Source organism: Triturus cristatus, chromosome 3_1 (assembly GCF_964204655.1).
Source record: "Triturus cristatus chromosome 3_1, aTriCri1.1, whole genome shotgun sequence".
Lineage (NCBI taxonomy): Eukaryota > Metazoa > Chordata > Amphibia > Caudata > Salamandridae > Triturus > Triturus cristatus.
The window spans coordinates 918013737-918027547 of record NC_140583.1 but is presented as its reverse complement, the minus strand read 5'-3'; the positions used below and the strand labels follow the sequence as shown (position 1 = coordinate 918027547).

Here is a 13811-nt window from a genome sequence, read left to right as displayed (position 1 = left end):
GGTTCATATCCAACCTTAGCTAATATAGAATTTATAATCCAGTTGTGACCGTCCCTTGATGCAATGTATAAAGCCACAAAAGTTGCACCATCAACAGCACTGTTAAATGTACATTAAGTGAAGCAGGGGAAGCAAACAAAACAACGTTCTTTAACTTCATTTAAGTATTCAAGTTTTGGGACCCAAAATACCTCATTCGAAATCAGGTACTGAAGTGATATTTAACTGATAGTCATTGGATCACAAGTATATGAACTAGATTTCTCAGAACCGAACCCAATATACAATGCAATATGTATATTTCGCAAACATGACAAAAAGAATGTTTCAAAACAACAATGCGTGTTTTGGCGTTTTAGTCAACACAGCCTTAAATGTGGATTGCTGTTACAGTGAGAAAATATTGAGACAAGCTACATTTTTAACGACAGACAGCAGATGTGTGCAATGCACTGTGCTGTGAAGCCATGCAGCAAAATGTAATATGACAGCAGCCAATGCTACATTTTATGCATTGCTATGACAACCATATCACAACCAAATCACGATGCGGTGTTAGATGAACAAAAATAAACATACCCATACCATATCTAGTCTATGTCTCTCCAACTCCTGGCAGAAAGAGTTGGCACATCATTATGAAAAAGAAATCACAGTCATAAAACCATTTTCATCAAGAAATTCCCACCACTCCCCAAAATTACCCAATTACCAAAGCATGACAATACCATTTAAAATGAAAGCAAATACTTGGTCTACTTCAATGATAAAAAACAACTTGGAGAATTTACCATTACATTATTTTTCATAACATTTTAAGAATGATAGACCGATAAGAAAATAAGATTTTCCCTTCAAGCATATGTACATACCTGGTGTTTCAGAATGATTGCCTGTTGCCTTCTTAGTTCTTTCTCCTATGGTACAAGGAAAAAAAGACACTGTAAAACAACACAAGATAACCACGCATAAGCTACAATTAATTCAACCGTATAATGTGCCTCAAGGCATACTGCTTTTTCGATGTGCAATGATGAGAATTCAGTCTCTATGATGAGTAAAAAAATGGCCCATGTGATCCTCCGTACAGATTTATTGTAAACTGTCCAATTACTAGACTGACCAACAAATCATATATGGAAAATGCTACTTACCAGTATGCATCTGTTCTTGGCATGTAGAGCTGCAGTTGTACACTTTTGCATAGATCGCCATCTAGTGTTGGGCTCGCATGCTTGCACCTTGTTGTTATTTTGGAAGATGTCTTTTGTAGTCACAAGATAGGTGACTCCTCCCTTGTACGATAGTGCGCATGGGCATCGACTCCATCTTCATTTTTCGCCATAAAGGGAAATGATGGAGTTAGTAAGAAATATAAGAGATGCCCATGTAAGTGAATCTATTTAAGAAAAAACTAAAACAGATACAGGTCCCGGGGAGGCAGGGTGGGCGTGTACAACTCTGCAGCTCTACATGCCAAGAACAGATGCATACTGGTAAGTACCATTTTCCGTTCGAGGCATATGAGCTGCAGATTGTACACTTTTGGATAGACCGTATAGCAGTGTCTCCCCTAGCAGTGGTCACCTGGATCGGTTGCAGTAGTTTGAAAAAGTGTCTTAAGAACAGCCTGGCCTACAGAAGCCTGTTGCTTTGCCTGCACATCAACACAATAGTGTTTAGTGAAGGTGTGTGTTGTAGACCATGTTGCTGCCTTACAGATGTCATCTAAGGGAATGTTACCAAAGAATGCCATGGAGGCCCCTAGTTTGCGTGTTGAATGCGCTCTAGGGGGAATTGTTAATGAGCGTTTAGCCTTTTGGTAGCATATTTGAATGCATTTGACTATCCACCTATCAATCCCAGCTTTGGAGATGGGGTTTCCTTTATGAGGTGGTGGGAAAGCTACAAACAGCTGTTTTGTCTTTCTAAAGGTTTTAGTCGTGTCAATATAATAAAGAAGGGCTCTTTTGACGTCAAGTGTGTGAAGAGCTCTTCCTGCTACCGAATCTGGGTTTTGGAAAAACACTGGTAACTCTACTGATTGGTTAAGATGAAAAGCAGAGATTACTTTGGGAAGGAATTTTGGGTTTGTTCTAAGAACCACCTTGTTACAATGTATTTGTAAGAATGGTTCTTGTATGGTTAAAGCCTGGATCTCACTTACTCTCCTGAGAGAGGTGATTGCCACTGGGAAAGCTACTTTCCATGTAAGGAACTGCAATTCACATTTGTGCAGAGGTTCAAATGGTGGACCCATGAGCCTAGTAAGGACAATATTTAAGTTCCATACCGGAGAGGGTGGTACTCTGGGAGGAATTACTCTTTTAAGGCCTTCCATAAAAGCTTTAATTGCAGGTACTCTAAACAGGAACAAGTGTCTGTTCTGTAAGTAAGCGGCAAGAGCTGCTAGATGTAATCTTATGGCTGAATATGCTAGATTACATGTTTGTAAATGCAACAAGAATCATCCAGTGGGTCAATTTTATAGCAGTAAATAACGAATCTTTTCCATTTTGCTGCGTAACAGGCTCTAGTGGTAGGGCGTCTAGCTTCTTTAATAATGTTCATACAGTCCGGTGGAAGGTTAAGGTAACCAAACTCTAGGACTTCAGGAGACAGATTGCGAGATTCAGTTGACCTGATCAGGGTGTCTTATGTCTCCATGGTTCTGCGATAGTAGTTTCGGGGAGAGACGCAGTTTTTGGTGTGGAACCACTGAGAGTTCGAGAAGTGTGGTGAACCACGGTTGCCGTGCCCATGTGGGAGCAACGAGGATCATTTTGAGAAACTGTTGCTGGAGCTTGCGTATTACTAGCAGAATGAGTGGGAGTGGCGGAAAAGCGTACGCAAATCTGCCTGACCAGTTCCGAATATGCTACTTACTTGGCATGTAGGGCTGCTGACATTCATATCTGTGCATAGATCGCCGCCTAGTGTTGGGTCCGGATGATTGCATATTGTTGTCCTGGAAGAGTCTTCGAAGTATCACGAGATAGGTGGCTCCTTCCCTGGACTACAGTGCGCATGGGCATCTTCTCCATTCTCAGATTGTTTTTCGCCATTGTGGCAGTGATGGAGTAGATACAGTAAGTGATGACCATGCTATACAGTAATTTTGAGTGCTGCAGCCGCTACAGGCGCCGGGGAGGAGGGTGGGCGATATGAATGTCAGCAGCCCTACATGCCAAGAACAGATGAATACTGGTAAGTAGCATATTCGGTTCGAGGCATGTGGGCTGCTGAATTCATATCTGTGCATAGATTATATAGCAGTCCCTCCATTAGCGGCGGCTGCCCGTGTCAGCTGCAGCAGTCTGAAAAAGGGTCTTGAGAACAGCCTGTCCTACAGCTGCCTGCGGTTTTGAATGTACATCTACACAGTAGTGTTTAGTAAATGTATGTATAGTGGACCATGTGGCTGCTCTACATATTTCCTCTAAAGGAATGTTCCCTAGGAAAGCCATGGACGCCCCTAACTTTCGTGTTGAGTGGGCTCTTGGGGGAATCGTTAATGTGCGTTTAGCTTTTTCATAGCAAATTTGAATACATTTAACGATCCATCTGGCTATCCCTGCTTTGGAAATGGCGTTGCCCTTGTGTTGTGGAGAAAAGGCAACGAACAGTTGTTTTGTTTTCCTAAAATCCTGTGTCCTGTCTATATAGTACACGAGGGCCCTCTTTACATCTAGTGTATGGAGCATTCTCTCGGCGACATTTTCTGGATTTGGAAAGAAAACAGGCAGTTCAATAGTCTGATTCATGTGGAACTGCGATATCACTTTAGGCATGAATGTGGGGTTGGTACGTAGTACAACTCTGTTTGCGTGAACCTGTATGAATGGCTCTTGAATGGTTAGTGCCTGGAGTTCACTAACTCTTCTCAACGAAGTGATTGCCACTAAGAAAGCTACTTTCCAGGTGAAAGGAATTGAATCTCACATGAATGTAGAGGTTCAAAAGGTGGACCCATCAATCTGGTGAGGACCACATTCAGGTTCCACACCGGTGGGTGTGTTGGAGGAATCACTCTTTTGAGTCCCTCTAAGAAGGCTTTGATGGCAGGCACTCTGAATAAAGAGAGGTGCTGCCTGTTCTGAAGATAGGCTGCTATTGCGGTTAGATGTATACGGATGGAGCTGTATGCCAGATTGCATCGGTATAAGTGTAACAGGTAACAGATGATGTTCTGAATGGATGCATCCAGCGGATTAATGTCATTGTTTTTACAGTAAATGACAAATCTTTTCCACTTAGCCGCATAGCAAGCTCTGGTCGTGGGTCTCCTGGCCTCCTTGATGATATTCATACATTCTGGAGGCAGGTTCAGGTAGCCAAACTCTAAGACTTCAGGAGCCAGATCACCAGGTTCAGCTGTTGCGGATCTGGTGCTGAATTTCGCCATGGTTCTGTGTTAAAAGTTTGGGTGTTAGCCGCAGTCTTTGAGGCGGCACCACGGAAAGTTCTAGTAACGTGGTGTACCATGGCTGGCGTGCCCACATTGGAGCAACCAGGATGAGTGTCATTGAGTGTTGCCTTAGTTTGCGTGCCACTAGCGGTATTAATGGCGCTGGGGGAAAAGCGTACGCAAATCTGCCTGACCAGTTCATCCATATCGCATTGCCCTGCGACTGTGGATGCGGGAACCTGGCGGCAAAGCTTTGGCATTTTGCGTTTTCCCTTGTGGCGAATAGGTCTATCTCTGGATGACCCCACTGCTGGAAGTACGGTTGGAGTACTGATGGATGTAGCTCCCACTCGTGCATTTGGTGGCTGTGTCTGCTGAGCAGATCCGCCATTTGGTTGTCCTTGCCCGGGAGGCCATGAGGAACATGTTCCTCTGAATGGCCCACTTCCACATGCTCTGAGCCAGATGAGACAACTGTGGAGAGTGTGTTCCTCCCTGCTCCTGTATGTAGTACATGGCAGTCATGTTGTCCGTCCGGATCAACACGACTTTGTTGCACAAGTATACTTTGAATGCCTTCATTGCCAGGAAGATTGCCATCAGTTCCAGAAGGTTGATGTGCATATTCTGTTGCTGTGTCGTCCATAGTCCCTGCACTGTGTAATTGAGTACATGAGCTCCCCATCCCTGGAGAGACGCGTCCGCCGTCAGTATTATTTGTGGAACAGGCTCTAGAAATGGTCGGCCCTTGCAAAGGTTTTGTGGATTCCACCAATGCAGAGAGTTGTATGCACAGATATGAATTCAGCAGCCCACATGCCTCGAACATCCATATCGCATTGCCCTTGAATGACGGATGTGGAAAACTGGCGGCGAAGGTTGGGCGTTTTGTGTTTTCGTGTGTGGCGAACAGATCTATGTCTGGGTGGCCCCACATTTGGAAAAATTGTTGAAGAACCTGTGGATGAAGTTCCCATTCGTAAATTTGTTGTGTCTGACAACTGAGCAGATCAGCAATCTGACTGTGTACTCTTGGAAGATGTTCTGCTAGGAGATATATGTTTTGCGGGATGGCCCATCGCCATATGTGTTGCGCTAGTTGAGAAAGCTGCAAAGAGTGTGTTCATTCTTGTTTTTGTATGCAATAAATTGCGGTTATTTTGTCCGTCCGGACTAGGACAGTTTTGTTGAGGAGATGTGGTTGGAATGATTTTAACGCCAGGAATATTGCTAGTAATTCTAGGTGATTGATGTGGAGCACTTTTTGTTGAGTGGTCCATCTGCCCCGACTGTGGTTTAGGAGGTGGGCTCCCCAGCCGGTGAGGGATGCGTCTGATGTTAGTACTATCTGTGGAACTGGCTCTAGTAACGGCCGCCCTTTGGATAGGTTTTGTGTGTTCCACCACTGCAGAGCGTGATGTGTGCGGCTGAACACCAACACTAGATCTGTAAGTTTACCCTGAGCCTGGTTTCACTGACGTGCTAAGCACTCTTGTAAAGGGTGCATCTGGAGTGTTGCGTGAGGGACAATGAAAATGCAAGAGCCATCATTCATGCTAGCTGCATAAACACTCGAGCTGGAAGGGAGTGTTGAGGTGGAAACCTTTTGATGAGGGTTTGTATACCGGCTATTCTGGCTGGATTGGGGTATGCCAGAGCTTTGAAAGTGTTTATTGTGGCCCCTAGATACTGATGTATGTATGTGTCGTCATCATCATCTCCCATGTCATCATCGTCCCCTTGTGGTGAAAAAGCAGGCACTGGAGAGTGTGCTGGAGAAGGTACAGTGTTTAAATGCTGTGGAAGTGGAGAGAAAGGCCTCATAGGTGAGGTGGAAGAGTCTTTCTTCATGGAGGGTATCCAACTTCCTTTTGTTAGGTGGAATAGAATTGACCTGTCAAGAAATGGGGTCAATTTGAAGTGTTCTTTGTTTAAGATCTGGTAGAGCTGGATGAAAAAGTTATTTGGATCCACTGTCTTTTTTCGGTGCCGAAGACTTCGGCTCCAAGTGGTGTTTTGACTAGTCCTCTTTATGTTTAGGAGGTGTTTTTGTCTCCTTTTGCCGTGGTGGAGTTTTCAACCCCGACAGCTTAGCCTGTATTTTGGGTTCTGAAGGTTTGTGCTTCGGCGCCGACGAGTCTACCTTGGGTTTCAGTCCCAAAGATTCTGTTGTGGGCGGGACCTTAGGCTTATGCTTCAGTGCTGACGATGGTTTGTGGGTATCATGTTGTGGCTGGCTCGATCCAGAGCTGTCCGAAGGCTTTGAATGCTTCATAGCCGGGCCTGGAGGCGGGGCTTCTGAAGACTTGTATCGGTGCTGACCTGAACCCGAAGGTGAGGGTGTGACCGGAGCCTTTTGTTTTTTCGGGGCAGGGGCGTCAACGTCAGTGCTCACGCTCCGTTGACCTGGAGTAATCATCCGGTCGTCTGATTCCGATTCGTCTGCTTCGGAGATGTTGGCATGTTCGTCTCCTGTGTTTGGATCATCGGAGCCTGCCTCAAAGATGTTCACCGGCGCCGGAACGGTTGACCTAGACATTTCGTGTCGTCGGGCCTGGCGATCACGTATAGTCTTTTTGGACCTGAAAGAGTCACAGGCCTGGCAGTGTTGACTCTCGTGTTCTGGCGAGAGACGAAGGTTGCAGACCTCGTGGAGATCAGTGCGTGAGAATTTAGCCCCACACTTGCATTTCTTGAATGGAGTCCTTTCCATAAGCTGGTTGATGGCGCCGATCGGCCCACATCAATGACCGGAATCGAGAATGTCTTCAAAACCGGATGCACGTGGAGAGGGATTCGCGATCGAGACAATATCGTCGAGCGGTGGGAGTTTTTTGCGCGTCGAAGGGGAATCCAACGACGTCGACCCGGAGAGCAGCAAATTACATCCGAACCTGATGGCAGAAAAAAACAATCTGAAGACAGAGTCAATGCCCATGCGCACTATCGTACAAGGGAGGAGTCACCTATCTCGTGACTACAAAAGACGTCTTCCAAGACAACAAGGTGCAAGTATCCGAACCCAACACTAGATGGCGATCTATGCAAAAGTGTACAATCTGCAGCTCATATGCCTCGAACATTATTTATAATATATATATATATATATATATATATATATATATATATATATATATATATATATATATGCACAGTTGCACGCACACACTTTCAGTCAAACATACACACATTTTTTCAATCAGTGAACTTTTTTTATCATTCTCTTGTTAAATGGGATTTTAATCTTACATTTGCATTAGCAAACATCATTGTTTTTCTTGTAGATCAAAGTTAGGTTTGGCCTTTTGCTTACTACATTAGAATAATAATCAAATATTTCAAAAAACTAAATTAGTATCTTTTTTAATAGACATAAGAATATTGTGTTGGTATATGAAAGTGATTTGGCCAGCATTTATCAAGACTTTATAAGATTATCAATAATAACCTGGACATATTTTTCAATATACAAGTATTACTTGCACATCAAATAAAATCATTAAATATAATTTGTTTTCATGCAAAAAGGACATTTGGAAAGATGTAAAACTCTGGTGTTTCTCTAAACTAACCTTTATTCGTTTCTCGGCCTCCATTAATTTGGCATTTGCCGCTTCTTCCTTCTTTTTCTGTTTAGCCTGTGCATGCAAAACAGGTCTCAATGTCATGCAACAGCACAACTACAACCTGAAAACAATCTCAGACTTGAAAGAAAACTTCATATTCAAATTGTTACATTACACATTCAGAACTTCAGAAAAGAATAACTGATTTTTTCAAAAGTGCCTCAGTTGCCCCAGCATGATGAAGTGCTACAATATCAAAACCTGAAATGTTTTTCTTTAAAAAAAAAAAAAAAGAGAAAAAGAAAAATTAACATACTGCTTTCACAGGCACGTCTTCTCTACACCAAATAATATTTATAAACTTACAAAAAAGAAGAAATAGTACATTGACGGTGTACAGGATAGAAAGCAGTGCAGTGCATTTTATTACGAAAGGTTATCACATAGAATGCATAAAGCATATATGGAATCATAAGACAAATGGACTATTACCACCTCTGATCACTGTATTGAAGAAAGGTGGGTAAAATTCACCAGGTTGCAGTTTATACAGTACTTCAGCAAAGGTACAGCCAACAAGTTATTTTGTTGCCGGCATTGCAGCATACCAAACATCAGCAGTGGCAATAGCATCACTGGATACTTAAAGGATTGAGGGTTTTGGCCGTTTACATTTCAGGTGCTACACAAGATGTAAGCTTGGAATGCATGTATCTCATATATTCACAATGGATTATCTATAGCTCAAAAATCAATTAAAAATAAGGACTAAACTAGGGTGGCAGCAGTCCTTGCAATCACAGAGATTTTGTGGGTGAAACAAAGGTAGAATGAAAAAACCGTTAAAAAGGTACTAAACATATCCTATTGTACTTAGCTGCAAGTAGTAAACCTAAAACAACATCCGTAATCTACTGCAATGATCATTGACACAAGTTTGCAACATATCAGCATGCGGATGGACTGAAACGTTTCTGGATTGTGTGGCCCATTCTATGCAGAGCAAGTATGCAGTGAAATGCACTAAGTGCCAGTCATGCACAACAAGAGGGGTATTTGGATTGTGCTATCTATTCCATTCAGGGCTAAGTCAGAAGAGACAGTGCAGTCATCCAACAATGGCACCAATATCTACCTTTGCCAATCTTTACTAAAATCTGAAACACCATCTTCAAAGTTTCTCATTAACTGTTCAACATCTCTGCATGGATTCTGAACAGGAACTTGTTTTCGAAGGTCACAGTACCATCATACAGTACATCTTGATCCTGTGGCACTGCACTAGTTGAAAGTTCTCATTCGCAAGCCCTGTTTTGATATGTTCACCCACGTTCTCATTAATGTTAAACATATCATTTTTGCCCTGGCAACAGATGAAAGTAACCCTATTAACAAAAAAAATGGGTTCTAGTTATTTTCCATGGGATGGAATCACACTGTCAACCTTTCGTTTAGCTGCCAACCCAAAGAAGAAAGGCAGTCGTGAGATCACTTCTCTCCAGCAGAATGCTACCACCCTACAATCCCACAACCTGTGCCAGATATCTGCTCACTTTGCCAGCAGCAGCTCCTCCGCTAAGGCGGGGGAGTGTCGCTCCATTGCTTTAAGAGCAGTGCAGAGGAAAAAGTAAAATGACAATAACAACGTTATTTTTCTTTTTTAGTTCTGCGCTTGCAGTTGCACTGCAGCCAGGTTAGGGCGGGGCTGGGCTCCCGGGACCCAGAGGGAGGAGGAGTGGTAGCTGCACTTTAAGGGTGCATGACGGTTTGGCCAGCCATCTTGGGCCGGGCAAACCGTCATGCGCACTTTGCATGTTCTCCACCAGCTGTAATGCACAGCCTGAGTGTAGAACATGCACAGTCTCCCATGTCTCTCTTGGACCGCTGAACCATGGCGCTGTTCTGCTCGATTTTCCCGGCCTTCTTGTGAGGAAAAGATGATTAAATGTGACTTCAGTCTCTTACCATTCAAGTCTAAGGGTTAGAGTAGTGAATGGAGCCTATTTACTAGGCACTTCGACATGATCCTGTGCTCTTCCCCATAGATCAGGGCTTGCACACATAGCCTAGGGGATAGATTCGTTAGTATTAGGGATAACCTGTCCTGTAGTGAGGGTATTTCATGGAGCTGTGCTGAATTCAGGCCTGGTAGGCCTCAAACGGGAGAGACTCCATCTTTCTTTCTGCTCCGGCAGCTTGGGATGCTTCTAGGTCAAATGTAATGTTTTAGTTATGAGGTGTTATTCGCTTGGAGAGAACCGGTTCAGGCCGGCCCTTATCGAAGGATTGTATTTTTCTTCATGCCGAAGACACTACATCAGGCCGGCCGGCTGGGAACGTGTCCTTGGTACGGGAAGGTACAAGAATTTGGTGGGCGGCAGGTTACAGGCCGGAATTTTCCATGAGAAAACGCACCTCTATATTAGTGAAAGTCTGAGGCAGTTACATGTTCAGTCCGTAGGCGGCATCTAGCCGTTAGCAGTAAAGCTACTACTTATTCCAGGGAAAGACAGACGCCATCTTGAAGGCGGAGAAGAACTGAGAGACAGATGCTCTCCTAGCAGAATAGCCGGAGAGGAGAGAGTAGCCGATAAGGAAGAGGTCCCAGTGACTCGGAGAAGGATGATTCCAGGCGAGCCGAGGCACAGACGAGAAGGGAACCTAGATGACCACTGAGTGCAGGCTACATACTACTAAGGTGATGTCGACCCTTTCTTATTAGAGTGTACAACTTAATCTTTCACTTTTCTTTGCAGGTTATGTGTTATATTGTAATGTTATGTGATTACGTATGTAATGAGTAATAAAGTACCCAGTTTGTAGTGAACCAACATGTGCTGCGTGTTCTTGTATGAGAGGGTAGCCTATTCTTCTAGTCAGCTGCGGCTACATGAACAGATGTTAACCCTGATCAGGTAAGTGGTAACTGAATAAGGGAAAGAGGAGCCCCTCGAACCTAAGAACAGGCTATACTCGAACTGGCAATCCTTGTGTGATCTGATGAATAGTGAGATTGATTCCCTTTTTGTATGTTATGGTGATCATAGGATGAACTGTCGCATGAGACTGCCGTCTAGGTAGAGAGGTCTGGATTCGTATAGGATCGCGAGGCTGCCACTTGTGATACTGTCGTATGGGCAGAGAGGTCTGGATCCGTATGGGATCGCGAGGCCGCCGATTGTGCTGAGACTGCCGTCTGGGTAGAGAGGTCTGGATCCGTGTGGGATCGCGAGGCCGCCACTTGTGATACTGTCGTATGGGCAGAGAGGTCTGGATCCGTATGGGATCGCGAGGCCGCCGATTGTGCTGAGACTGCCGTCTGGGTAGAGAGGTCTGGATTCGTATGGGATCGCGAGGCCGCCACTTGTGATACTGTCGTATGGGCAGAGAGGTCTGGATCCGTGTGGGATCGCGAGGCCGCCGATTGTGCTGAGACTGCCGTCTGGGTAGAGAGGTCTGGATCCGTGTGGGATCGCGAGGCCGCCACTTGTGATACTGTCGTATGGGCAGAGAGGTCTGGATCCGTATGGGATCGCGAGGCCGCCGATTGTGCTGAGACTGCCGTCTGGGTAGAGAGGTCTGGATTCGTATGGGATCGCGAGGCCGCCACTTGTGATACTGTCGTATGAGCAGAGAGGTCTGGATTCGTATAGGATCGCGAGGCCGCCACTTGTGATACTGTCGTATGGGCAGAGAGGTCTGGATCCGTATGGGATCGCGAGGCCGCCGATTGTGCTGATACTGTCGTATGGGCAGAGAGGTCTGGATCCGTATGGGATCGCGAGGCCGCCGATTGTGCTGAGACTGCCGTCTGGGTAGAGAGGTCTGGATCGGTATGGGATCGCGAGGCCGCCACTTGTGATACTGTCGTATGGGCAGAGAGGTCTGGATCCGTATGGGATCGCGAGGCCGCCGATTATGAGAGGTCTTGGTATGTATAGTAGGAATTCCCTGTCCTTAGGTGGTAGATATATGTGGTTGCACTATTGTAAATAGGCCCTAGGGAAGGGGTAGCATTCTGTCTGGGTTAGTGTGGCTCTGATGAGCGGGTTCTATCTGATCCGAAAACCCAAGCAGAACATTTGGCGTCACGAACCGTTTACGAAACCTGTGTGCGTTGTGGTTGTATCGTGTTTGCTTTCAGCGCGTGCGTGGTTTCGTTTGTATATTATTTCTATATAATTGTGAGTGTAGATTTTTTTTCTCTCTCTCTTTCTTCTTTCTCTTTTTCTCTTTTTCTTTCTTTTCCAAGATGTTTTCTAGAAAGTCGAAATCTACTTTTAAGTTGCCCGTTGATATTCCCGGTTGGGATTCAACGCCTTATGAAGCCTTAGCCCGTGAGTGGGCTGATTCTACTGGTTTGAGTGAGAATTGGAATTCTTTTTTGGAGCTGGCGGAGCCGGCTAATGTGATTACTTGTTTACAGAAGGCGCCGGTATCTCAGGGTGATGAGCTTCCCGTTTTGGGCCGCAGAGGTTGGATTGTTCTGTCTGCGTACAGGATTCTGCATGAGAGGTTGTTGAAGTTACAGTAATTGCATAAGGATGTGGAAGCGAACTTTGTTGAGATTCAGAATGCTCATACTTTGTTGCGGTGTCAAAATGAGTTGCTTGCTGACAAACTTGAGACGTACCAAACTATTGCCGAGAGGGCGGCTGTGCGAATTGCTCGTTATAAATACAAAAATCGGCGTGGTCGGGTTTCGAAGCGAAAGGTGCGTCTGGTCGTGGCGAAAGCCGGACTGGATTGGAATCCTGATGAATGGGATGGTAATATCTGGACCTCGAGTGATTCTCCTTCCTCGGGTGAGGAGTCTGCCAAGCGCGAGTCCTCTCGCTCCGGCCGTGATTGTAGGTCTGCTTCTTGCGCCTCTGATGGTGCACCCCATGCTTGCGCTCGTCCTTCGAGTGGGGTCGATGCTTCTTACACTGATTGTTCCTCTCTGTGTACTGGTCGAGCTCCTTGTGATGCTCGTCCCGCGGTCTCGGTGCATCCGGTTTTTCGGCGGAAGTTGCAGCAGGCTCCCGGTGCTCCGAATGGTATTGCTTTAGACTCTTTGGAGGATTTTACTCAACAAGAAATTAGTGATATTTTGCAGCGATTTCGGCAGCGAGCTGGTGAGACCTTACTCACATGGATGCTGCGCCTTTATGAACTGGGCGCTGCTGGCATTATGTTGGATTCTGGCGATTGTTTGAAGTTTTGTTCCTTGAGTTCGGATTCTACTGTACAGGATCATTTTCGTAACTTTAATGTTGGTGGTCAGATTTCTTTGCTTCAATTGGCGACTGAGGGTTGTAATCAAAAATATCCTACTGAGTCTGACTGGCCTGTGAATGACAAACCGTGGTATACTTTGCGCGATGCTGCACAACGTCTCAAAGAGGAGGTGATGAAAACGGCAATTTTTCTAAATACTGCTGACAGGTTGCTTGATGGTTTCTTGACATCTTCTGTGCGGAATCGTATTATTCGTTCTTCCCCTGTTGCTTATAAGCAGGTTATGATGACTTTATTGATTAATCAGACTGGTAACATGTTATCTGTGGTGCTGGAATCGGTACGCCAACTCGGTGAGTTGGGTGAGTGGTTTAAACCTGAACGGCAATCCCGGCCTGACACTCGTACTCCTGGTGACAATAAACTTACTAGACGTGATATGTTTTTTGGTCTTATGGCCGATGGTGTGCGGAAGGAGGACATTGATGGTGAGACTACTTCTCGTTTGTGGGAAATGTTTCGCAAACGTGGCTTGGATCGAAAGGAGGGTGCCCGGCGTGTTCGGACAACTGAGTGTGATCGTGGTTTTTCTGACGGTAGCGGTGATGACGACCGCC

The 13811-nt window shown here is 45.2% G+C and overlaps 1 protein-coding gene across 22 annotated transcripts in view; it reads right to left on the bottom strand.

Moving 5' to 3' along the window:
- BAZ2B (bromodomain adjacent to zinc finger domain 2B) overlaps positions 1-13811 on the bottom strand; it is a 1481286-nt gene that overhangs the window by 619863 nt on the left and 847612 nt on the right. For 7 of the 22 annotated variants that reach the window (XM_085645472.1, XM_085645482.1, XM_085645471.1 and 4 more), the window contains 3 exons: positions 7981-8046; positions 873-917; positions 580-612 (listed from right to left, as the gene is read on the bottom strand). The exons of 2 other annotated variants lie outside the window; for them this stretch is intronic. In XM_085645472.1, coding sequence (XP_085501598.1) covers positions 580-612; positions 873-917; positions 7981-8046 — 144 coding nt within the window. The remainder of the gene's footprint in view (positions 1-579; positions 613-872; positions 918-7980; positions 8047-13811) is intronic. 13 more of the 22 variants (XM_085645475.1, XM_085645478.1, XM_085645486.1 and 10 more) reach the window with 5 other exon arrangements.